Genomic DNA, 27,711 nt, shown 5'->3' on the forward strand with positions numbered 1-27,711 from the left:
CCATGAAATCCTCATGGCAAGACAGGATTTGGGGGAATATAGGCTCGTACCACTTTTAAACACACCTGGTTTGTCCAAACTGGGAGATTTCTCTCCACTTTTGTCCATTTTTATTGAGGTCACGATAGCCCTGCAGTCTTGTATACCCAAGTTCCTCACACAGACTCACAGTCAATTTTTTCTCCTCCATCTTGATCGTCTCTGATCTACAACCTGCAAGTTTTTTTTCACCCTCCACCACATTCTCTCCTATTGGACGCACTGAGATGTCGTCACAGGGCGGCAGGGTGAAATTAAAAAATATTTAATTTGGGCGCAGGCAGGCGTGGCGCAACACCGCGGCATGCGCCCTCTTGCGTGCCGCCGAGATCGGCGGCAGAGCCCGCCGCTCTTGCGCAGCGGAAGCACGTACACAACGAATGGGAAAGCCGGCGGCGGCCGCCACGCCTTTAGTCTGCACGTATAGGAGTATGTCACAGTTTTCCTGGTAGGATTTTCCAGCCTAAAACAACTTGATATGAGAGTGCAGCCATGTCTCATTGGAAGACATAACGATGCATTTCAAAAAAAGCTCTGCGTTTGTTCGTGCTCAAAGCTTTGCTAAGTGCTTCTTCTTCTTTTAGTTTTTTTGTAGAACACAGATGATCTGTTTTGTTCAGAGGGCACCCCCAGAGAGCACCCCTCTTCATTTATCTGGACTTTGGACTAATACTATTGGCGCTTTTGCACTAGTAGCACTTCAGCTCGCTTCTACCCGCCACGGCCCCGTCTTGCGCTTTTGCACTTGGGGCTGAGGCGGGTAGAGCCGCTCCAAGCAGATACTTTTTCTGTAACCATTCTGCCGAGGTTCTAACCGGGCTGAGCCGGGACTATTTCTGACGTCACCACCTTCCTCGCCACCGATTGGTCGGGGGGCAGGGCCGTCAGACGTTTGAATCTGGCGGGAGTGAGCGCGAGAGCAGCTCGCGGCTCGCAGCGATTTTATTATACAGCACAAACGTCTGTTTGGTGATCCAACTCTGAGGTGCAGATGTTCATAAACCTGGTGGCTGTCGAGAAAATTAAAAAAGGGATGTAGACGGGCCGTTTTTTTCTCAGCCGCTCGCGGCTCCAGCTGATTTCTCATCTGCGCCGACACGAACAAAGGTGTTGCGCAATCGAGTACGTCACAGCAGCTTCACCCCACCCCCCCAAAACAAACGGGGACAAAACGGGTGGAGCCGCGCCGAGCCACGCCGAGCCGAGCCGGGCTGAGGCGGTACTAGTGCAAAAGCGCCATATGAGAACAGTGGGTGGATTTTGAAGGATGGAGGCAGTTTGAGGCATGTAAGGGGCTTCTCATCCTTCTGGTTGAAGGGAAACTGAGTCTACTCACTGATCCCCAACCGCAGGAAAGCACAATCGCTTGGTCTCGTATGTAACAACTTTGTAGTTTGTAGACACAGTTACAGAAGTTGTCTCTAGGTGCTTTCCATAGACCCAGAACGCGACCCTCCATCAATTATTACATAAACATAACATAAACAATGGCAGGTAAAAACTCCCCTAGTGGGAGAAAAACTTTTAGTCAAACAGTGGCAAGAAAAACTCCCCTTTAGGAGGGAAGAAACCTCGAGCATCCATCCATCCATCCATCCATCCATCCATCCATCCATCCATCCATCCATCCATCCATCCATCCATCCATCCATCCATCCATCCATCCATCCATCCATCCATCCATCCATCCATCCATCCATCCATCCATCCATCCATCCATCCATCCATCCATCCATCCATCCATCCATCCATCCATCCATCCATCCATCCTATCTGGGGGAATCCCAAGGTGATCCCAGGCCAGCTGAGACATATAGTCCCCTCCAGCTTGACCTCTCCTCCCAGAAATCCTCCACTTAGCACTCCATAATGGCAACATTACTGAAGAACAAACATTCTCACACATTTCCTTTATTTTTCTCACTGTCTTTGTTTTGTGATAAAACATGAACAAAAAACATCTGAAGACATTCATGTGTTGGCTACCTACTTTGACGCATTTGATGCCAATGTCAACAAAACTGCAAGTTGAAACTCTCCCAACAGATGCTGGATGTCAATGGCTTCAGGTGAATGTGTGAAACAATAGTCTTATACGTAGGGATACCTGTACGTGTTACAGCAAGTTGTAAGCTGCACCATTCTTCAAAATTGTTGCGCAAGTTAATAGAAACATACCTGGAGAAGCCTGGAGAAAAAAATCTTGCATTTATACTGCAGTCTAATGAAAAAGATGTAGACGAAGTAGAAGAGAAATACGTTGATGCACTTTATTTTATTTTATTTTTTTTACATTTTGGAGAGATGACTTGTTGCCACTCTAATGAAACCAAAGCAGTTATTGTATCTACAGTAATATAACATGAGTTCTGGAAATAGAAAGATATAGCGCTTTTATACTAGGGCTGTTCGATTAATCGATTTTAAATCGTAATCGCGATTATGTAGTTAGAACGATGTTAAAACGTGAAAATCGTAAAATCGATTTTTCACTTTAAAAAAAAAAAAAAAATAATTCTTTTTTTTTTTACCTTGTCTGCACACATATTAATGATTGATACCATATTAATGATTGATGGAAATACCTCTCAATACCTGTGACAAGTGCCCCATCGGAGAGGCTCTTTAGTGTAGGAGGGGGCGTTGTAACATGCCACCGGGCATCCCTCAAGCCAGATGCGGTAGACCGGCTCGTGTTCCTTGCAAAAAACTTGCAAATGTGAACAGCAAATGTAATGACTGACATTACACACCTCTACCTCCTTCATGGGTTGCATTATTATTTAGCATGCAAAGACCCAGTTTAGTTTAATTAGAAAATGTCTTGTTTTATTTAATTGGAAATATAACTTACTGTATGTTTGCAAGTGCTGATTTGCTGATTTTTTTTTTTCAGAGATAAAACTTTATATTTTATTTTATTTTTTAAAACTTTTTTTCAACTTAGTTAATGTTTTGCACTTTATTCATTCATTTTTGGTTTAATAAGAGCAAAGTTTGCACTTAAAGCCCAATGGGGCAAATGTTCAATAAAAAAACTGCATATTTGAAATCATTTCTTTGCCTTTTGTCAATTCACAAAATAATCGTAATCGAAAATCAGATTTTGAGAGAAAAAAATCGAGATTTTATTTTTGGGCAAAATCGAACAGCCCTATTTTATACTAGTACCTACTCAGCGCGACTCGACTTGCCACGCCCCGGTTTTGCGCTTCTCCACTACGGGTGGAGGCGGGTGGGGGCGTGCCGGGTAGATACTTTTTCTGTATCTATTCTGCCGAGGTTCTAAGCGGCTGAGTCGGCCCTGCATCTGACGTCATCACACTACACGCCACCGATTGGTCGGGGGGCGGGGCCGTCAGACGTTTGAGTCAGGAAGCGGGAGTCAGCGCGAGAGTAACTCACGGCTTCTTGTTCATTTTATTCAACAGGCAATGGCAGCGCAACGTCTGTTTCATGATCCAACTCTGAGGTGCAGATGTTCATAAACCTGGTGGCTGAGGAGAGAATTAGAGGGCAATAAGGAATGACCAGATCTACCAGGTGCTTGGTCACTTCTCAGCCGGCTCCCAGCTGATTTTTCATCAGCACCGAGACAAACAAAAAGAAAAACGTCGCCGCTTGAAGCTTCTTTGATTCTCATTTTTTAACTTGATATCGAACACAAGCCACAGACCCAGCAGCACATCTATCATCTCCTCCATGTTCTACATCTTTAGTGTTGTTGTCTTCTTCGTTTAGATCACACAATCAAATACGTCACAGCAGCTTCACTCCAACCCTTCTACTTCTGATCTGGGTGTCTAAAAAGAAACCAGGACAAGGCGAGTGAAAGGGAGACGAGGCGTGGGGAGTTGAGTCGCGCTGAGTAGGTACTAGTATAAAAGCGCCATTAAGTTTGAGACCAAGCAGTGTCAAATGTGATAAGAATAGAAATGATGGTGAAAAAAACTGATGTCTTTGAACACAGCAGGGCCACCTCCACGACAAAGTTCAACCACAGAGAAAAAAAAGAAAAGAAGTTAATCCGTTGGTTTGGCAGAGACACACCCATTAACATGAAGGCTCAACATGAGAACCCGCAACTGTGTGAACGTACAGTAACCTAGCCCTCAGCAGTTCTCTACACTGATGGGCTCTACCTCCCATTCACACTGTTACCACAGCGTTAAACTGTTGCAGAGGAACCTCCCAGGGTTACTCAGAGGTGTGTCAGGCCACTTCCCAGAAGCCTTTGCACTAGGTGGGGGCATTCCTTTGATGTGAACCTGCAGCGTCATGTATTTAACTGTTGTCACAATAAACAGGCACTTTGATTCACGCCAGTCTGCTTGGCAGGACCCGACAAAGTCCACGCTGCGCTTGCACGTAGAGAGTAAATGTAATTTTAGTTTTTGTGTCATGGTGGCTCTCTTATCTGCAAAACAAAGTCATGTCTGACCAAAAAAAAAAGACTCTGAATAAGCAGTCTTGTTTGTAAATGCATTCAGCTGCTTTGATGGCCACTTTATAATCACATTTTCTTGTTCTGTGAAAAATCTTGACAGAAAACAAATGTGTTAAATTTAAGGTAAAATCTTGGCACTTGCTATTTTTGACAACTAATTGTTTGATGACCCATGAATGAAAGAATAAACAAATGAAGGAATTACTTTTGGGGGATGGGAGATAAAGTTTATTAGTAACTTTTTTTTTCAATGGCGTAGACATTTGAATAAACTGGAAATACATTTATTAGCACTTGAGGAGAAGATGCTGTGACTTTGCTCTGTTTAGGTCAAACCGCAGGTCAAACTGCAGGAAAGCACAATCACCTGGTCTCATATGTAACCCTAGTGGGAGTACAAACAATGACACTTTTGTAGTTCCAGTCATGCAAAGTATGCATGCGATGCCGTTAGTTGATACTGCACCCAGTCAGACTGACTGTCCATCCCATCTTTGTTCAATTCAAATAACTCTATCTAGCGCCGCCTTCCAACAAAAGTTATCCACAGCAAGCCCCATTTCCGTCGCAACTATGTTTCAGTCAAATTCATTGTAAACAAGTTATAATCTAAAGCAAATAAACTGCCTTCAAAGCCACATATTTTCCAGGTCTGTTGTTCATCCATTAGTCAAAAAGATGATGCAAAAACACATTCTGCACATATTTCAAAGTTGTAGCTGAGGAAGAAGAAATATAACACAACTCCATCGGTGTTTGTGATGCCGCCTGGTCACATTGATGCGGTCGTGTCTCAGCAGCGTCTCCATCTTCTGGGAAAGGAATCCTGATTCATAGTGTGGGGTTTCTCAATTGCCTTACCACGTCATCTGCAGATCGGGCTGCCGTCGTACTAATCTGCTTCAACTTGTTGAGTATGGGCTCTGCCGTGTCTTCTAGCGTCTCGGAAAATGATTTTAATGATTTTGGCTGTTTGGCTGCAGGCTTCACCTAATCGGCTTTCTTCAAAACATGCCGAAGGAAGTCTTTTGATAATTTTTTCGGTTTGGTTGCGGTTAAGTCGATTAAACTAGTTGCCAACTAGAACTACACCTCTGTGTTTTCTTAATGAATAAGAAATACGTTTTTCTCTTTAAGCTTTTTGTTATTTTCGAGAATATCAGACGCTTCTGTCAGGCTAGTTTTGCTGTTTGCACATTGTTTCATTCATGTTTGTTGTTTTTAAGACGTTTTTGCTCTCGACCTCTCTAACCTGTGCAATATTTGATCACAGGACTGGTTTGCACCTTTTTAATTTCCTCTTTGAGTGTTTTGGACAGCAATCTCTAGGTCCAATCAGATCTTCATTACCGTTTGTGTTGCAACACTTTAAAATCAAATCCAACATGGCACCAACATGTTGTCACAGTTTGAACAACGAAAAATCCCTTTTTGTTGGTCTTTTCAAGTCTTTGACAGCAGTGAATAAACGTATTCAAAGCAAACAAAACTTGAAGGATTAACTATGAGGATGAGAGATCACTGAAAGGACGCTGTGGTTTAGTGGCCAGTTCAATTCAAAAGTCTTTGTTTTGAGCATGATAGTAAGAAACAGACATGCTTGAACAAAGCCGAAAGGATTCTTTTAATAACCGACTGTCCTGATATCCACCTTCAGTGGGAAATGTGAAGCAGCAAGCTACACTTTTTCTTTCTTTCTTTTTTCCTTTTTAAATATAAGAGCCTCACCGGTTAGAAAAAGAAATCACAGCTATGCTTACTTAGCGTTCTGGATGCCTAGATTTAACTTTTAGAATATGAATAGTTGTTTTAATTGTTAATGCGCTTTGTAAAAGTTAAAAGGGGCTGTAAGCTCGGACCATTTACCACCAGAGAGGTATTGTAGCAGTCCTTACTTGAATAAACAAAGAAGACAAAATGGGCCTCTCTTTTTACTGGGATGAGCAAGTATCTTGTTGACCAAATTAAAACTAGGAGCATTTAGGCCGCTCTTATCCATTACTGCTCTTTTTCTTAGGCACAACCTAGATGGACTAATGAATTTTGGTTTTCATTTTCACCATCTATTATATGTGAAAATACCTCAGCAAAAAGTACTATCTGACTTTTCAAGTCAGATTTGATTTTTTTTTAAATGAATCTTTATTGTTCATCGCCAATGAAATACGTCATAGTTCAAATTTCACTTAACTCATTTGTCTGAATGAAAATGGAATTGAGAACAGACTATTTTGTGAGTTCTGCAGAGTTATTCCTACTTCTGGGTTTAAAAAAGTGATATATAAAAGTAATTATAACTTTGATGAGAGAAGAATTTTGGTTCACTTGCAGCGGGCTGAAGCCTTTGTTGTTAGGCGCGCCAGAGTTCGCTTCTTTGATCAGTATCAGAGGTTGATTGCACATTCACATCACAAAACAAACCGCACTCTCCAATCAAATGAACTCAAATTAATGGTCCATTTACAGTGAACTAAATAGCGTTGTTGTGAATACACTTTCATTTATCTTTCCAAAATGACTTTCTTTTTTATGCTTCTAAAGGCCACCGAAACATGCAACCTTGTAGTTTGTGGCAGGTGCTTTGTGTCAATGCACATTGGCTGCATTTTCAAATAACCGTGTGACATGCAAGGTGCAAATTAAGACTTGGGAAGCTGAAACAGGCTCACAACTTTAAAATAAGAGATGATACAAATTCATTTTTTATGACGAGAATCTGTACCTGACTTATCTAAACTACACTAGACAAACGGCAAACCCCAGCCCAAATAGAGAGGTCTGACTCTGAACTTTATCTGACACCTGCAGGTTGCTGCAGGCACACCTGGGTATGTTAAGTTATTTATGAGCTGACAGAAGACTCTAATATTGGAATCCTGCGTCACTTTTAGGAATAGATTGGTGAAACATAAAGATGTTCATTAGATAAAATCTAAACAGTCGGCTGAACTTGTAGAACATGTAAGACGAATAGGAGTGGGATGAGAGGTGGGAAATGGTCACCTGACTCCCAAATATGGGACTTGTGGTCATGGTCCACCCAAAGCTGCTGCTTTTAATTCTTTTCATTTAATCTGTCATTGTTTTGACTTTCTTCATATATCATCAACTATATGCATTAGAAGTACTTGGTTGAGAGCTGCAAACCTTCTCTATACAATTAGTACTTTTCCACAACACAAGCCTTTTTTTGTGTTACAACTTGGGGCTGCAACTTTGGAGCATGCTCAGTATGAGTCCAAATGAGCATAAACACGCAGGAGTAATTTGACTCCCAACCGTATTATGTGGGTGGGTTACTTTACTACACTTTCAGTCAAGGAAATTTGTCCGCATGATTTTTGAAACCACATTTTCAATTTGTTAATGAGGGGTTTATTTTTTCTTCAACGTTATGTAAGTGCACTCTTTGGTCTGCAGTTTTTGTTTAATGCTACAGCTTTCTAAAACGCTCAGCTTGTTGATGGATGTACTTTGCTGCTGAGGGTGCAGTCTTTTACCAGACTCTCTCTCTGTGCCACAGCGGTAGAGACTCTAAAGCTTTTCTGGACTGCACAAGTCAGATTCCTTAACTATCCAAGTATGACAAACTCAATTCGGCAGCATTTCCTTTTTTGTTCAACTTAACTGCTTTATATGAGGCCTTGCTCGCCTCTGCAGGGTATGTGAAGAATTCAGGTTTAATTACAGGATAAACTTGGTGGTGAGGCCAGAATGCTAAACAGAGCTTGGCACGTCCTAATATTTACTAGGTTTAACAGGATCGCTGCTGTATCCAGTCAAGTTTTAGCAATAGAGGTGAAAGTTATCTTTGTTGCATTAAGCACGACCACTCCACTTATATTCATGAAGCTTCACAATCCACTTTTTATAGTTTCAGCAAAATACTGTGATTTGATTTATCTTTCTGATAAACGGATGATAAACAGATACTATTCCTTCTCCAATTGTATTGTTAGCAGGTACACTATTTTGAGTTTATGTAGTGAGATTATTTCGACAAACAAAGAGAAGCCATAAATGTGAACAGCTCTACCTTATCTGCACATTGTAAGTGTAAACAGGGTTTTAGGACGTTATTAATGCTTATGTCCGTGAGCCTGAGACACTTTTACATCAACTGTGTTTCCCCCTTGCCTTTTAAGTGTATACACTTCATTCTTTTCATTCATTTGTTCATTTTCTACACCCACCATCCAATACGGTCGGGTTTCCTGGAGCTCATTACGGGGAAGGCGGGGGTACACCCTGGACATGGACTTCCTCTTGTGTGTTGGAAACACTTCTCTTTATGCATGTTACAAATACAGTTACTGATAGATTTTGGTTGCTCACAGGCTTCCTGTTTGCTTTTGCTCAATAAATCTTGATAAAAGACTACACACTATACCAGAGACTGGAGATTAGTCTCGGGTGGGGTGATTCTTTAGTTTTCTGTTTTCATTAATGTAGGTTAAAGCCTTGAGGCTTACACAGGCAGACGCACCTATGACATTCCTGGAAGGTTGATATAATGGCGCTTTTACACTAGTACCTACTCGACTTGCCACGCCCCGGTTTTGCACTTTTCCACTACGGGTGGAGTCGGGTGGAGGCGTGCAGAGTAGATACTTTTTCTGTATCTATTCTGCCGAGGTTCTAAGCGTGCTGAGTCGGCCCTGCGTCTGACGTCATCACTTCTTCATTTTATTCGACCAGCAATGACAGTGCAAAAGTCTGTTTCATGTTCCAACTCTGAGGTGCAGATGTTCATAAACCTGGTGGCTGAGGAGAGAATTAAAAAGGGATGTAGACGGTAGGGATGTTAATAATTAATCGATTTTCGATTAATTGCCGTTATGAAATTACCCGATTAAAATTAACGATTACAATTAATCTTTTTTTTTTTTTTTTTTTTTTTTTATTTATTTTTTTTTTTTTATCCCGGTTTTGTCCCCATTTTACCACCCCGTGCTCCTACCTAACAGTCCTGTGCATTGCCATCCTCTACCAACCCTGGGAGGGCCCTGCACTGAGCTCAGTTCTCCTCCTTAACCTGAGGAGTGAGCAGGCCGCATCTTTTCACTAGACAGGGTGGGGTTTCTCTGGCCGAACGTAGCGCGTGGAAGGATCACGTTATTCCGGCCGGATCCTCCCCACCCCATCTGGCGCCCCGATTGGCCAGAGGGGGCATGTGTAGCCCAGGACTGTGTGCATGTTTTTGTGAGGGTAGAGAACATTAGCTACCCAGGGGAACACGGGGAGAACATGCAAACTCCACACAGAAAGATCCTTTCGCCAACCCCACCCAGGGTGTGGGTGCTGAAGTCATGGGGGAACTAACACGCACTTCAGCGCCCACAGCGTCCCCGGCGGGAATCGAACCCAGGACCTTCTTGGCTCTGCGTCGTTGTAACGCGGAACCATAAATCAGCTTCACCCGGTACATACATAGGTTTCTCTAAACATCTGTCCCCGCTACAGTTTTAACTAAAAGAAAATGTGCTCCAATACAGCAGGTCTCATCATTTTATTTTGAACACTGCCAAAACTCTAACTTAAAACGTAACTAGAACTTAAAATTTGCTTGACACAAATGACACTTTTATGGCTGCTACTACTAATAGCCTTGAAGTGCACTTTATATTATATTCCTTGTGGTACAAAAATGTCTTTTTGTTACTTTTGTATCAAATAAATATTTGATTCAGGAATACATTAAAATGTCCTTTGTATTTTATATAAGCAAAAAAAATTATGTTTGTATCTCAGATGGGGGAAAAACGCCGCTTATCAACTAATCGATGATCGATCGATAAGGTTATCAACTATCAATTAATGAAATAATCGATAATTTGCATCCCTAGTAGACGGGCGATAAGGAACGACCAGATCCACCAGGATCTCTGTCACTTCATAGCTGCTCACGGCTCCCAGTGGACTTTTCAGCAGCGCCGAGACAATCAAACAAAAAAAAAGCTGCTTGAAGCTTCTTTCACTCTCATTTTTTAACTTGATATCGAACACAAGCTACAGACCCAGCAGCACATATATCATCTCCTCCATGTTCTACATCTTTAGTGTTGTTGTCTTCTTCGTTTAGATCACACAATCAAATACGTCACAACAGCTTCACTCCAATCCCGCCTACTTCTCATCTGGGCTAGGCGAGTGGAGGCGAGACGAGACGAGTCGCGCTGAGTAGGTACTAGTATAAAAGCGCCATTAGTAACACTACAAAGAGACAAATGGTATAGCAGGTGAAGTTATTTACCTTTGACATCCAACATGTTTAAATATAAATGGACCAACTGGAATTTGATTCCAGTTTTCTTAAAGCTCTATGGCACTTCGGACAGTTTTCAGATTTTTTTTTTTTCCTTTTAATAACTTTAATCAAGCGTGAATTTGGCTATGAAAGATAGAAGGCAGCAGGCTTAGTTGGAGGCTGTACCAGTTACTATTGTCTGGTATCTTTTACTCGCAGTGAACAGCCTAGTACTTTTTGGATTGTTGTTTCAGATTCTGATACCAGCATCTGAAACACTCAGGTTCCTGAAATCCTTATTTCCGGCAAAATCTAAGTATTTTGTTAATGCATCAGTTGGTACCACCTAATGTTTATGCAGTAGGCGGAATCCCAATTCTTCTTCGTTGCTTTACCGCAGGACAGGAAGCACAGGTTTCACAATGATGCCTTGCAGCATCCTGTTTTGTGTACAGGCTTTGTGTACTTTAATCATTTAGCCAGTGTATCCTGATGTTTTTTTTTGTTTTTTTTTCCAATTTTGGGCGTAGCGTATTCATAACGAGTTGGATGTAAACATAATGTATATACAACGTGTTAGTATCTTTTTATAGAGTTTCTGTCACGGCTTACTATGCTCCAAAACCAAAATAATCCCAAATTATTCCAATAAAGGCCGTTGGTGGTGGTAACAGGTGGTTTGTTTGATGAACGCACTTCCACGACTTGATTGTTTAAACATTATATGTACTTTATTTCTATCCAAAGTATCAACTCAACAATAACCAAAACTTCCTACAAATGAAATGTAAACGAAAGTTAACTTAATATGATAATACTAGTCCATAGAAGTGGTCAAAAAATCATTATATATAATCATGCTATATATTTGAAGATGGATGCTGAGGTGTGGCCCGTGATAAGTCAGCTCTGGTAATTTTTCTTATCAGTAGTAGTATTAACCTTCCAACCCATGCCAGCCATTAAACAGTGGAAGGTAAAGCAATAAGAATACTACATACAGTGGAAACTGGAAGATAATGAAGGTGGGATAAGTCTGAAAAAAGTCCTTTTTAAAGAAAACTTAAAAGATATCAATACTGAAATTGTCTCTTCCTTGATGGACTGAGGAACGCAAAGAAAGTTCTCGTTGAGAGGGAGACGTTGTCTGCAACACATCCCTGCAAAGTTTGTCAGCGTTGCAGAGGTGGAGGTTGTGTTGTAAGGTGACTCCTCTCTTCACAACAACAACCTCTTGTGTTACTCGATCACACAGAGTCCCGAGATGCTGGAACACACACACACACACACACACACACACACACACACACACACACACACACACACACACACACACACACACACACACACACACACACACACACAACAGTGCACTGAAGATATTGGGTTTCTGGTCAATGCGGAGGATCCTTTCATGGCCTCCAATGAAGTGAGATAAAACCAAAGGGAGACTCTGCGTCCTGAACTTGGAGAAAACCAAAACACCGGACCTGATTCATTATAGGTGGAAACAGTTTGACCTCCAAACAAAATGGAGGACAGTTTGAAGTCAATATTTTTGCTATTGAGCACTGATACTGACATCTTTATTCATGTGAAAATTGAAATTCACTTGGTCCATTCCAGTTTTCTGATGTGTGATTTTGCCGATGGCTATTTTGGCAGATTTGTTGAGATCTGGACAATTTCACATGCACATCTGTGTTTTTTCTTCAACTTTGTACAAGAAAAAAAGAGTTGCAAATTCCTTATGAAGTATTTTATGTTTTATGTCAAATGTAAAATTAAAGTACAACCTTGTCACTTATTTCAAATAGTTAGCAAGAAATTGTGGTTTCAGGAGACCAAACGTACACAACTTTCAAGTCAAACAGTCCCGTTTTTATAGTCAAACCTTTTATTATTATTTGGATAAAAAAACCCGTAGAGTTTGATAAAGTACCCTTAAGTATTTGATTTACAATACTTTTCTTTGCTTGTGCATTTATGTAGTACCAAACACTCACACACACACGCACAGAGAGAGAGAGAGAGAGAAAAGTGCAACAAAGTGTTCTGGGTCAGAATGGGTTAGAATTGCATACCCTGTCTCTAAATCAGATGTCTCATGTTTTTTCACATTTCTCTCTTCTGCATTTTTAATTTCTGTAAAAGAAACTGGAACATTTTTTCTGACTCCACACTGGCTCGTCCAACTTCCTCACAAACTTAAACTTCTAGAGGAGAATGTTGTTTCAAAAACAAGTAAATGTGGGGCAGCAGCATAGAAACCTGTTGTAGCAAGCTCGTTGCCACTGGGGCCGACCGACAGGACAGAGGACACAGGGTTTAGTGCAGGAACTCCTTTATTCAATCACACCACCACTCGTGCACCAGCAGACCTCTTGCTGGAGTGCAGCCACTTCTTATGTAGCCAGGCAGGGTGGAGAGGTTGATTGGGCACAGGTGTGCCCAATCGGCTGAGTGGCTGCTCCTCCACCCTGCCACACACGTCCATCACTTAATTTAATATTACAATGCTAGCATGCTTGATCTTTCAAGTTCTTGATGTATATTCAGATAGAGCATACTGCCAGGGTGTTTTAGTTTAATATGTACTGTTGATATTGTTTGTTTATCTTTGCTGCTGTACAGCACCATGGCTAACTCCTCCTTTTGAACTGTGCTGTTTGAATCAAATTTCACTGGCCTTGGCCTTGGGGTCAGTTTAAAATCAAAGCAGAAGAATGAATCAAGTGCGGTATGTTCTTTCTGTGCTGCATTGTTTGGCAGGTCAGCCAACCTCTGACCTACTAACCCATCATCACAAAGCTGTTATTTTCCTCGTTGGAATTCAGCATCTGCAGGTCAGCTGTTGGTTACAGAGTAGCCGGGGCAGCTCTGTGATCCCTGAAGACTGACACCACCACGGACCACTTTCACAACAATGCATACTTTTCCCTGAAAAGACGGTCAGAGACTGTGAGACTCCCGGGACAATTGGCTTCAAATTTCCACTCCCATTCAGAAAAAAATGATTGCTGATCTATGATTTTCAGTTTGAGGATAATTACTATAAAAAGTACCCGATTACAGTCGTAGAGGTCAAAAGCTTGTTTTTAAAAATCTTTAAAAAAAATGAACTTCAGCCTCATGACGCAAGGATTTCATTATTAGTAAAATATGGAATAATACAATGAAAACAATCCCCCCAAAATGTTGTACAGTTAAAGTGTCCACTAATATTCTCCAGTGAATTTTATTGAATGCCCTGTGAAATAAAACCACATAATAGGTTAATCCATGGAAATGATCCACAATTACATTGAGTTTTTTTTTATTTCACTCTGTTTTGATTCTTATGTTGTTGTTTTTTTTATTGATTTGATTTATTAAATAATCACATTGTATCTGAGGTTGTATTTAAAGTCTTTCAAGACATGATTCAGGAAAAAAATAACTTAAAGGAGCTTGAAAGGATATATTTAATCATGTGAAGTGACTACCAAGTCAGAAACTCTGATGTAACATAAAACTGTAGATTTAAGGTTTAAATGCTTGGTTTAAAAGGTTGTTTTTTTTTTGTACTGTGTTTCGGTGTTTTGTCCAAAGCATGTTACACATATTTTACAGGGACGTCCGAAAACCATGTTGGCTTTTGGGAAAAAATAAAAAGTTGACAGAGGTGCGCTTTTTTCTTTTTTTCACGTCTGTATGTAGAAGATCAAATCGACATCTTCAGTCCCTGGCTTAGATTAACTTTATTAAATTTTGTTTTGTTAGAGGGTTTCAGTATTTACAGATATTGATGGCTGCCATATTTGAAGAAATATTTAAACATATTAAATTATATTTCAAATAGCCCTGCGATGGTCTGGCGACCTGTCCAGGTTGTACCCCTGCCTTCCGCCTGAAATTGGCTGGGATAGGCTCCAGCAGACCCCTGTGACCCTCCAAAGAATAAAGCGGGTATAGAAAATGGATGGATGGATGGATATTTCAAATAATACAGGATAAAAAAGTAATGACTTCAAATAATGAATCTCCTTGACTTTTGGCATAAATGCTAAAAACACAAAGCGTGTGCCTGACTTTTAGCAGAATGTCCGTTATTATAAGATAACAACCTTCTCAACCTGTTTTTGTTTGTTTTCCCTCCCAAAACTGAGTCACGTCCACCGTTGACTCTCTCCCTTTTCTCTGCAAGCATGACTGGTATGTTGGTGCAGCAGCCACACCCCTGCAGACACACCCACCCCCGTGTTCACACGCGTCGGGCATGCACGGTTGCCACACTTCCCCTCGGACGGTTGCACGCTCCTGAAGTTCGCGTTTCCCTGTACGTGAACCAAATGTCAGTATTTGGACGTGTTAGCGTGACCTTTGAACCCCTTTGAACAAGATCATAAACCAAACCTGCACCAGGTCAACAACTTCACAGCTTGTCAGATACCAGTCAAATGTCATTCGACGGGTTTTTTTTTTACTTTGTTGCCAAGCCCTTATTCAAACACAGAGAACAGGCTCTCTTTTGATAAAGATGCCTCTGTAGGCGTGTGAATTATTGTCTATAAAATACCTTCTTTTTAACTATTAATCATTTGGTGTCAGCAGCAATACAAACCTCACACAAAGATCTCAATCGACATGTGGTCTGTCCAGTTTAAACATTAGGGTTAGGGTTTGAGATTAAGTTTAGGAAAATTCGCCATTTTTGATGAGAAACATGTTCAGTATAAAATCTCATCTAAGAGAGACCTACCATTTGCTGGAGGATTTTTGCCGAAGGTTTCTTGAAATAAGAAAAGATGGGCAGGTCTTTTGTCAACAACAGTCTGTTCTGATTGGTCCCACCCACCACTCTGCATTATGTCACATGAGTGTACATTATTAAACATAAGAGAAAATTGCTTAAATCTAGTTTTTTGAGTCTATTTACATTAAGCTCTGCTGGTGTTACATTATCTGTAAAGCTGCATTCATTGTCAATGAAGACACTGACAAGGTCAGCAGCTTGGTTCTTTGTGCAGTTATTGGCCCGGGAGCTGTCCTCCGCCCCAGGTACAGGAAGAGAGAATACAGTAATGATCTCGAACACCGATGCTTCGAAGCACGAATCAAGCTGGATGGGGTTGTTGTGGTGACGCAGTGGGCCGGAGCTTGCTTCATGTGACGTCACTGATGACGTTTGAAGCCCTTCACTGCTTTATTCCGACCGAGTCAGCTGACTGCTTAGACTTGACAGGCAGAGCCTTAACTTTATTAAAATTCTGCAAGCCAGATTTGATTAACAATCCAAGGAACAACAACACAGAGAGATCTCATTAGCTGCTACACTCATCTCACTCATGGTGCACCAGCAACCACACCATCACCTGTTAAAACTATCGCAACTAGGAGACCAAACAACAATAAAAAAAAAACAAAAAAAAAACAGCAAAACCACACATAAAACACACAAAACCACAGTTAGTGAGGGAAACTCCCAAAGGAATATGGCATCCCATGAGTCCCTGTGCCATCCCACCTGACAGCCCCCGGGCATGGACAGCTGCCACTACAATAATATGTGGCTTGTATTGGTTTTTAAAGTGATTTAGATGAATAACTAAACACCTCTCATAGCAAACAAGGGGATTAAGTAGCCAAACATATTAAATTAGATGTTTCCCTTATCGCTCTGCTGTCCTTGTTGGTGCGAATGGCTTAATGTGGCATATGAGTAGATTGTCCACCACGTGGGGTGCGTTCTTATGATTGGTGGAAACAAACGAAGATATCTGATTGGTTGCGGATCATTCCATGTTTAAAAAGAGAAATTAATGGGTTGAGGCAAGTCAATCAAAATTCACGCACAATTGCAGCAAAGTCCACAGACTCTGATCAGATTATATTCGTGTGCGCATTAAAAATACATTTGTGTATCTTGTCCTCCACACGTGTGAATCTTGCGCTGTGCATTTGTGAATCGGTCTGTGCATTTGTGACTATTGAGACTGTTCTAGCTCCATAACAAGACGACTGAATACCAGTTCAGGGAGGGAAAGTTGTTCCTCCCACGTCATGGTGTACACAATTAGATCATGCAAATAAGCATTACAGTTAGGCAACCCAGAGAGAACTGTGTTTATAAGCCTCTGAAAGGCAGCAGGGCGTTACACATTCCAAAGGCCATAATTGTGTGCTGTAGGAAACAATCAGGAGTTACAAAGGCAGATCTCAGGCCCGTGCTCGGTTAAGGGAATTTGCCAGTACCCCTTTAGCAAGTCTAGTTCTGTGACAATATTGGCGATACCGATGATGCCAACAAAATTTTTCATTCTAGGAAGAGGATACAAGTCTTTCACAGTTATTGAATTAACTCTACAAAAATCGTTAATAAAGCTAGGCGTAACCCATTTTACTTCCTTGTACGACAATACTATAACCACAAGAAGACTCAACACAAGACGGCAAATCATTAGCCAGAATGACAGATTGGGAGGCACCAGTGTCTCTTAATATGCGTACTGGGCGCTGATTAGCAGACTCACCCAGACTCTACATTCACACACTCGAGCGGAGGCCAAATCTCTAGAACTCCGGCAACAGCCGTAACTGTCCTCTCAAAGTCATTTCAAGTGGTTTTGAACCTCTAATCTTTTAGTCTTTTAAGCTCCCTCATACACTGCTTGTACTTTACATGAGTGTTTTACTTTGTCATCCTCCTAAAATAATGTACTAAGTCATATGTTTCTCCATTTTTCGAATCAAATTTTTTCATGAAGCAAAAACAACTGAACCAAATATTGGTTTATTGATGACAGAGGCCACTAAGAGGGTGTTGATACTAGAACCACTGAACTGAGCTGGTTGTGATGACATCTCAGTTTGCTCTCCTCCCACTGGGTCTGTTATAAGAGTGGCTGCTGAAGGTCACGGGCTGTAATACCTGAAAATGTGAAACTTTGCCTCAGTCGTATTTCTTTTTTACTTGTTCTTAGATTTATGAGATCAGACCTAGTTTTTAGGTGACATCTGTATGTTTATAGCAGATATTCATCCGTCTGTGTACAACGTGTATGGAGGTATTTTTTTGTTCCCCATTCTCGGCATAACTCTGATTCCCCCTTTCACACCATCTGTCTGACAGAGTAAACAGAAAGTGAACATGTTAGCAAAGTGCAGCAGAGCTCCATGGAAATGCCAGTGACTCTTCAGAGAAAAAACGGTGTAATAATCACCTGCTGTGGCATTCCGGCTCCTTGTGTCCCCTGGGCTCGTGTGGAATCTGGTCGAACCGCTCTGCGCAGCCACAAATGTGACATTCAAGACGACGAGGCGTAGACCTTCTGTCCTGTTTAGCTGCGTTGGTGGGAAACTTCTGAACTAAACTGAGTCCTGTGAGGTAGGGCTGCACGATTAATCGTTAAAAAATCGCAATCTCGATTCATGCTTGAACGCAATCTCATTTCCAAATGACGACGATTTAATTTATTTTTTTTTTGGATGTTTATTGTTTTTATGTTCAATGTCAGCTGTTACAAAGTTGATGTCAGTCTTTTATCAGGCACCATCATATTTTTTGTAACGTTTACCTTTTGTATCGGCAGCTTCTTAATAGCAGCAAAAGGCAATGGGGGGTCCATCCATGCCAGAGGAATAATTTGTTGCCTCAGAACTACAGGATCTGTTACCAGTCCCCTTTCTGAAAGGGTGTTCAACTCAGGGAGGAACAAATATTGTTCAAAATTGTTATTATTGTTTAAATTATTCAAAGGTTTGTGTAAAGAAGACAAGAGATGTTTATTGTTATTATATTTTTGTTCAGCTGTTGCAAAGTGTAAGTGCAATAAATGTTATATTGGAAAAAAATCGTGAGAGAATCGTGATCTCAATTCTAAGCAAAAAAATCGTGATTCTCATTTTGTCCAGAATCGTGCAGCCCTACTGTGAGGGGTCTGTAGTGATCCCAAAAGTATTACTTGGAGGAGAAATGCACCAGTTTTTCACTTCACTCTCACAAGCTCATAAGTATGTCATGTAAGACACAAGTTCTATAAGTCAACGAGTGCTGTCAGTCTTAAAAAAAAGACCACCAACAGTCTTGTTGAAGATAGTAGTGAGTGTCTGGTGAACCTGGGGCTGAAAGGAAATATTGTGTTCTCTAACGTCAGTCACAAAGTGCATGATGGGACCTGAGCACTGATGAAAAGAAGTTCAAATGAGATGATGCATTTTAATCATGTGTGACGGGGAGGTGTTTGTTAGAGTTAAGTTGCGCTCTGTGGAAAGAGTTCACACCACCTGCTGCTCCGCTCATCCAACGGGAGACGACCAGTTATGCAGTCTGGTCGATTCCACTGTTGTTCCACGTACAAGAGGAGGTGACAGCTGTGTTTGCTTTGCTGTGTCTGTAGATGCAGCTTGTAAGTGAAGCATGAAGAGCGGGCTGAGAGGTTTCCATCTCGGGTTTAATCCAAGCTTTTTGAAAGTGGCTTTTATTGCGTAAAACTGGTTGTGACTGGTTCGTTAAGTGCTGTTCGGGTGGAAACAACGGTGAACTGGAAGAGCACCAGACTTTTCTCACTTGTGAGAATCTTGTATGTCTTCTCAGTTTCTCAAACCTTTCTGGCACTTCCACAAAGCTACTCTACATGTACTTTTTTGTATCAGTAAAAAAATGGCAACAGTTTCAGTCTCAGCATCGCTCCATCAGACTTTGTTCTTTTTAAAAACAAAGAGCTGAATATTATTGTAGTATTAGTGTCTAAGTTGAGACTTCTCTTGGAGCCCAAACACTTGTGAGGAGCGTCCACACTAGTTGAACAGTTCAATTCCTCAGGCAAGAATAAGAGAAATGCATATTTCTTACATCAAATGTGTGACAATCCTGCGCACAAATGTTGCAAAAGTTTTTATTCAATGGACATTTTGCCTTTTTCTGTTCTGAGTTACGTAATCACAGTGGTTAAAGATCCCTGTTCTCGGTTTTCCAGGAAGAAGTGGAGTTGGAGCTGGAGGTAGAGGAGGAGGAGGAAGTGGAGGAAGTGGATGATGGAGCGGTGGAGATTGAAGAGGTGGAGACGGTCACGTACATACAGAGTAGGCCGTCCCCAATGCTTCAGAAAATCACCCGGATGAACATGAGTACTGATCTGAGGGAGGCGCCACAGCCGACCAAGCTGGACACTCGGTACTTCGGGGAGTTGCTGGCGGAGGTCTACAGGAAGAACAGCGACATCTACTCCTGCATCTCCGACCACGTGTCCAGGATCCGCGGGCGGTAAGTCAACTTAGGTCGTGTTCACGTCAGCGCAAACACAGACTGAAATGTGCCTTTGTCTGTTTCTTACATGAACATCTTTTTTTCTGTGCAGACAGCAGTATGAATTCATGTTTTTTTTCATTTCCATGCTGTTTATACAGAGCAGATGAGTGATGATTTAGTTCTAGCAATGTTTTTCCAAGAAAAGCATTATTAAACAATAAAGGAATCAAGAGTCATTATGATGTGTAATGAATAGGCCTAAGCTGGACACGTGGCTTCTCATCCCTCAGATGCCGCTGTATTAACACCTGTCACCCATCAAAAGCTGATGTTACTGCTAGTGATTATTAACGGAGTAACAGTGAATGAGCGGTTTCACAACACGCACCGTGAAGATACGTCCCAGAAGCAGCTGTTCACTCTGCCCCACCGAAAAGACATGTCCAGTCTGTTTTGACGCTGGACTGCTGCTAAACTGTGCCAATTTTCACACAGCAGAGTGAGCCGACAGGACGTCAGACACGAGAACGGCATAGAGGATCCGGTGAACTTTCAAAATGAGACGGCACAAGTGGGCTCCGAGTTGTACACATTCATTATTTTAACCGGTAGAGGTGGTGGGTAAACAATTCAGAGGGTTTTAGAAGAGATTTAAACCACGTACGGGGAGTGGTTCAGTTTAGAAGTCAAAAAGCTCATTTTATTTTACGTAACTCATCATTTACATGTCTATAATTCTAGATCAGGGGTCGGCAACCCGCGGCTCTAGAGCCGCATGCGGCTCTTTAGCGCTGTCCTAGTGGCTCCCTGGAGCTTTTTCAAAAATGTTTGACCTTTTTTTCCTTTTTTTTTCTCTTCTTTTCTCTTTTTTCCTCTTTTTTTCCTTTTTTTCTCTTCTTTTCTCTTTTTTCCTCTTTTTTTCTTTTTTTTCCTTTTTTTCTTTTTTCTTCCTTTTTTCCTTTTTTCTCTTTTTTTAGTCCTTTTTCCTTTCCTTTTTAATCTTGACATTTTTACCTTTTTCTCGAAATTTAGACTTTTTTCTCAACATTTCGACTTTTTTCACGAAAGTTTGATTATTTCCTCAACATTTCAACTTTTTTCTCAACATTTCAACTTTTTTCTCGACATTTCGACTTTTTTCTCAAGATTGTACTTAGACAATAATCTTGACATATCAACTTTTTTCTCAAAATCTCGACTTTTTTCTCGAAATTTCGACTTTTTTCTCGAAGTGCATAATGAAAAAAAGAATTTTCCCCCAGTTCTAACTAATACAGATACATGCAGCATGTGTGGCCTTCATTCTAAGGCTTACACAAGACTTTTCATTTTTTGCGGCTCCAAACATATTTGTTTTTTGTGTTTTTGGTCCAATATGGCTCTTTCAACATTTTGGGTTGCCGACCCCTGTTCTAGATAGAAGAAAACATGGCGAGGTATACCTCACAGAGGTAAACCTTGTATAACCTCTGTGAAACTAGCAGAGTACTGTGATCTCAAAGCCTTCGGGTAAACTGCATCTCACTAATCGGCTGAGGAGGCAGCGCTTGGAAGGGCTCCACTTTTGAATAGCTCCTGGTGAGACTCGAGGATGGAGCAAAGTCGCTGCAGAAGTGCACCGCAGCAGCTCAGCGCCCTGCAAGTTTCAAAAAGCCACTTAAAACCGTCTGAGGAAGAAGAGGCACGGCATTGGCTCACCTGAAGCCCTGACCAGTCCCTAGCAGAGAGAGAGTGGAGAAGTTTGAAATGGAAAACCTCAACAAAAGTGATCACAAACTCTTGAACTTCTTAAAACATGCTTGCAGGGAAAATGGGACGAACCAACACTTGCAACAAGTGCCTCATTGGTTGGTATCTGCAGTACCAGAAATCGCTTGAGTGAGATTGAGATTAGTCCACTTAAACACTGAACCGCTTCGGGGTTACTCTAAATACCTTTTTAGCCCTTTGTAGATCAGTTACTCTCTGTCACTTGTCTTCACGTTAGCTAAAGCTTTTATGAACATGACATTTTAATGATTTCAAGGTCTTTCTTTATTCACAAATTAAACTTTAGGTGGGCAATTGGCTGACTACAACTAGCTTTAGTTGAAGTAGTTGGTTTGTGGCTTCCCATAGCGCTCACAGCACTGTGAACGTTTAACTGGTGTTTTTAATTTGTTAATTCTTTTTGTCAGACAAGAATTTTTTACGTTTTTTAAATACCTAACATGTCACACACCATCTTGTAACTCTGATGAAGGCGAAAGGAATCGCCGAAATATGTCAGGTATTTAAAAAACCTAAAAATCTGACAAAAAAAAAAGGCAAATTAAATTGTAAAGCCTTGGACAAAATGAACTTTATTAAATAGTTTAACTGGTGTGTTCAGTAAAGATATACATTTTATTCTGTGTGTTATTGCCTTAAGGTCATTGTAATTGGCAGTTTTTTATGGGAAGTTCAATTAGAACTCCAGTAAATTTTTGGGGTTCATAGGCTGTTTTAGAAACTACATACATAATTACCGTGATGTAATATAAACCAGAAACTAGTCACCACTGCAGTTGCCCATTGCATTTTGGGATATAGATGGCAAATTAGACAGCCGCCTGCACAGGGCTTACTATTTCTTAGCACTGTAAGAAGAAAAGCCAGATTCCAAGGATGTGGTCACGGCAATTTGGATTAGTTTCATCTACAGCTTGTTTTAACAAGTCTAAGGCGTGTTTCTCTTGGTTTCTGTCTCATCATTTGGCGACTTTCTGTCGTGCAAGATGAGTAATGTTGTGGAAATATAATGCCTCATGATAACCTTGCATAAAGTACCCAAATGATCCCCAACAAATATCCCAACCTACACAAAAGTACAGATGGATGATAGTCAGATGATATTTGATGTCTCAATGTGATACTTTTGAGTGTGTTTTAGGAGAAGCAGCAGAGCACGGTTCAAGTGTAGCGTCACTGACATGGTTTCAGCAGTCATCGTTTCCCAGTTATCCCCTGACCGCCCTGGAGTGCAGGGTGCAGGATTTAGTGACAAATATGACTCAGACCTAGGATTCACGAAGGCAAGATCAATCAAGATAACACCCAGTTGATTCATGTAGTGTCATTTCTTAACTGTAAACTGTGTGTATGAGGGCGGTGCCATAGTGCAGTAATCCTTCACCTTTTCCCCCTTACTGACAATTGCTGTTACATGCAAGTCCAGCGCCAAAATACTTGTGATCATGAAAGTGTTTAATTTACACTCTCAGCAATATAGTTAAAAAAACAACAACAACAAAAACTCTGAGCCAATAAAGCATTATAAATCTGATTTCCTGAACGCATCATCAAGCTGCCTAGGATGACACATTTCTTCATCTTCGAGAGCACACTAAGGCAAGGCAAGGCAAATTTATTTGTATAGCACAATTCAACACAAGGTAATTCAAAGTGCTTTACATTGACATTAAAAGCGGCAAGACATAATTAGACAGTAAATAATTTGACATAATTAGACAGTAAATAACAAATATGATTGAATAAGATTATAAGAAAAGAAGTAAAATAATAAAAAGCACAATCTGTTAAAAATAAGGGCAGTAGAGTCCAGCAGGTAAGTTTAATTTAAGAGTACGCTTCAGTAAACAGTAATGTTTTTAGTCCTGATTTAAAGGAGCTGACAGTTGGAGCAGACCTCAGGTCTACAGGAAGTTTGTTCCACCGGTGAGGAGCAGAATAACTGAACGCTGCCTCACCTTGCTTGGTTCTGGTTCTTGGGAACCACAACAAACCAGATCCAGATGAACCTCAGGGGTCTGGGAGCTTCATAGGAACTAACAGATCAACCATGTATTTTGGTCCAAGACCATTCAGTGCTTTGTAGACCAGCAGTAAGATTTTAAACTCTATCCTTTGACTCACTGGAAGCCAGTGTAGTGATTTCATGACCGGTGTAATATGGTCCAGTTTCCTGCATATTTCCTGCATACTAAGCATATTTGTGCATGGTGAATTTGTCGCCATTTCAGTCAGGTTTTCACAGTTACTGCTGAAATGAAGGTTGTGTCAGTGAGCAGTGGGGGGGCTTGTAAATGATCACACAAGCAGAACCCTCTGACGTATAAGTGAAAAAGGGCACTCCTCCAGGTGTTGTGCTGGGCCCTCTATTGACTACTATGTATATAAATAATCTTGGTTAGAATATTCCAAATTCAACTTTTGATTTCAATGCCAATGATGCTGTGATTTATTGTGTATCACGGGCTAGGGTTTACCACGGGCTAGGGTTTACCACGGGTTAGGGCTGTTCGATTAATCGATTTTAAATCGTAATCGCGATTATGTAATTAGAACGATGTTAAAACGTGAAAATCGTAAAATCGATTTTTCACTTTTTTTTTTTTTTTTTTTTAACCTTGTCTGCACACATATTAATGATTGATACCATATTAATGATTGATGGAAATACCTCTCAATACCTGTGACAAGTGCCCCATCGGAGAGGCTCTTTAGTGTAGGAGGGGGCGTTGTAACATGCCACCGGGCATCCCTCAAGCCAGATGCGGTAGACTGGCTCGTGTTCCTTGCAAAAAACTTGCAAATGTGAATAGCAAATGTAATGACTGACATTACACACCTCTACCTCCTTCATGGGTTGCATTATTATTTAGCATGCAAAGACCCAGTTTAGTTTAATTAGAAAATGTCTTGTTTTATTTAATTGGAAATATAACTTACTGTATGTTTGCAAGTGCTGATTTGCTGATTTTATTTTTCAGAGATAAAACTTTATATTTTATTATATTTTTTAAAACTTTTTTTCAACTTATTTCACAGAGTTTTGCACTTTATTCATTCATTTTTGGTTTAATAAGAGCAAAGTTTGCACTTAAAGCCCAATGGGGCAAATGTTCAATAAAAAAACAGCATATTTGAAATCATTTCTTTGCCTTTTGTCAATTCACAAAATAATCGTAATCGAAAATCGGATTTTGAGAGAAAAAAAATCGAGATTTTAGTTTTGGGCAAAATCGAACAGCCCTACCACAGGCTAGGGTTTACCACAGGGAACTGAGATTCATTACAAGCTGCCCTCACACACCATTGTGTACTGTTTTAAAGTTAACTGGACGTCTCTATGTGCCCGACAGCTCAGTCATTGGTATGTGTTTCATAGACAAAACCCTTCTGGGTATCAATCGTCACTGTCTTTAGTTGTCTTTTAAGGAGTACACTTGACAGTCACGGCCTCAGATTTACAGTTGTTGTGCTATCTGTCATTCCTAAAGTACGGACTGAACTGGGAAAGGAGCCCAGTTTGAATAAATTACAATCTGAACTTTAGCTGCCCACCCCTGTTACATAGAATTTGTTGAAGGCTTTGTTTTAACTGCTGCAGTCTACCTTTGAATGTGCGTAAGTGTTTTATGTAAGTAGTTCTTAATGTTTTTAATGTTTTTCATGCAACTATGCTGCTGCCCTATTGGTCAGGTCCACAACTTAAAAGAGATCTTTTATCTCCGTGGGACTAACCCGATGAAATAATGCGTGTGTCACATCCTCAGCTTTACTCAGGTGCTATCAAACCCCCTCCTCCTTTCCCCCAAATCCTTCAGCTTTAAATCGTTTTTTTTTTTGAGCGGTCCAAATTTTGTATCTAAACAAGTCTGTGGAAGAAAATCTCCTGAATCACTGAGAAAAGTCTTGAGTTACACTCCATGTGTATATATACACACACACACACACACACACACACACACACACACACACACACACACACACACACACACACACACACACACACACACACACACACACACACACACACACACACACTTCATGCTGCCTCCCTCATTGTTTGTCTTTCCTCTCGTGTGTTTCAGGAAACACCAAATGGATCTCGGCGACTACAAGGTGAGAAACCGGCAGCACTGAAAAAAACTGGAAAAAAAAAAAGTCTCAAATAATCTGTTCCCACAAAACTTCTTGTGCGGTTGAAATAACTTTTTTTTTTTTAAGTTTTATTTTTTTACAAATTTTTATTATATAGAGCAGAATGTGTGAGAACAATCCATGTTACACATGATTTAAAAAAAAGAAGATCATTTCTACATATTAAGGTGTTGAAACACCTTCTCGCATTTGTACATTGTGATTGTCTTTGTGCTTGTGTGTTCAGGTGGAAAAAGAGGAGGTGGAAAAGCTGATTCCCAAAGGAGCTACTGAACTTACCAAACAACAAATGCGCTACCTGCTTCAGGTGAGACGCCAGAACTTTAATCCTATTCAGTTTGAGTTCTTTAGACCTGGAGTTGTCATTATACGTGCAGATATCATCTTTTAGCTTCTTTGAGTCTTGTCAGGTGACGCTGTGGTTATTCACTTCATCTCACTTCATTTGTAAAATGCCACTGTCCAATAAGAATCATCTAAAGCACTTTTATAGAGATAGCAACAAAATGATGAGTCCAATTAAATGCGGTTGAATTGAATCCAGTTATAATCTAAAACATTAGGAATACAATCTGATTTGTGGTGTCAGTGCACCACTTTTCAGTCTGTTTCTAACTTATTTCACCATCTCACAAAAGAAAACGTCAAATGTGGGAATCCGTACAGGTTTATTGGGGAATGACTGTTAATGTATAATATATGTGAGAAGAAAGGAAGCAGATTTTCTGCTAGTCGTCTGGATCTGTTTCTGTAATCACCTTCTCCTGCTCCTCCAGGCAGGTACAAACCAGATGAGATATGGGATCAGTACAGTGAGTCCTGGGTTTGTCTCAAACTCTTGACCTTGTTTGACATAGCTAGAAAAATGAGGGTTGCAGACCAATGCATGAGCCACATAAGCTGTGGGAGCAGCAACTCTGCCCTCTTACCGTTACGGTCCAAATCTGTGTTCTCGTAACTCGCCTCCCGCAGCCCATGACCCTAAATGACGGAGACAGAGCAGCTCAGCTCTGTCTCCGTCATGGCAGACCAGCTCAGCACTGCGTCGCTGCAGATGAAACATTGATCCGCCAGCCAATCCCTGCGTCAGCTCGTCCCATGATTGTTAAAAAAGACCAAGATGCACTTCAGATCCTCCACGTGAGGCATGCGCCCATCGGCAGTGTGGAGCGTTGAGTTGCCCGTTTCTTACTTGGAAGCAAAGCAGACGTCATTGTAAAAACTTCAAACTATATTTACTAAAAATTGGTTTACATCTATCTGTCATTTTGGCTTTTATTGCATTATTAAGGGGATAATAAGAAAGGAAAACAGCCCCTCACATCCCATCATTCATTGTTGACTTTACAATCAGTCTCTTTTTATCTCAATCTGACTGCTTTTCCTTGAACTTTACGGTTGGTTGTTTATCCAATGACTCTGTTTAAGCTCCCAGTGTCTGATTTCTTAAATGGTTTATTATTATTATAAGATATCTGTACCACAGCAGTCTGTGGCTGTAAACAAACACCACATTTTAGACAAGACTTCTACAATAATGTACTTTAGAGAGACAAACAGTTGTAAATTTTGTGGACAGTGAAGAATAATCCACTCTTACATTATATCAGGCTGCAGTTCTATAGAATCAGGTGCAGTATACTTACAGACATAATTAAACCCTGTACAGTGGGTTGAAGCTTGATTTAACTGTAATACAGTCACAGTCTACAGCTTCAGAACTGTGTAATTGTGTTTAAAACGTCTGATCTTTCATTATCTTATGATTACAAGTCTGTTCTAATGGTTAACAGTTATCAAAGGTTGAGTTATATTATTTGAGAC

The 27,711-nt window shown here is 40.7% G+C and overlaps 1 protein-coding gene across 2 annotated transcripts in view; it reads left to right on the plus strand.

The window, feature by feature from the left end:
- Window positions 1–27,711, plus strand: part of pof1b (POF1B actin binding protein) — a 48,905-nt gene that overhangs the window by 7,474 nt on the left and 13,720 nt on the right. For both annotated transcript variants that reach the window (XM_061740274.1, XM_061740276.1), the window contains exons 3-5: window positions 19,691–19,977; window positions 25,818–25,848; window positions 26,114–26,194. In XM_061740274.1, the coding sequence (XP_061596258.1) occupies window positions 19,691–19,977; window positions 25,818–25,848; window positions 26,114–26,194 (399 nt within the window). The remainder of the gene's footprint in view (window positions 1–19,690; window positions 19,978–25,817; window positions 25,849–26,113; window positions 26,195–27,711) is intronic.

This window comes from Cololabis saira, chromosome 14 (genome assembly GCF_033807715.1).
Source record: "Cololabis saira isolate AMF1-May2022 chromosome 14, fColSai1.1, whole genome shotgun sequence".
Taxonomy (NCBI): Eukaryota; Metazoa; Chordata; class Actinopteri; order Beloniformes; family Belonidae; genus Cololabis; species Cololabis saira.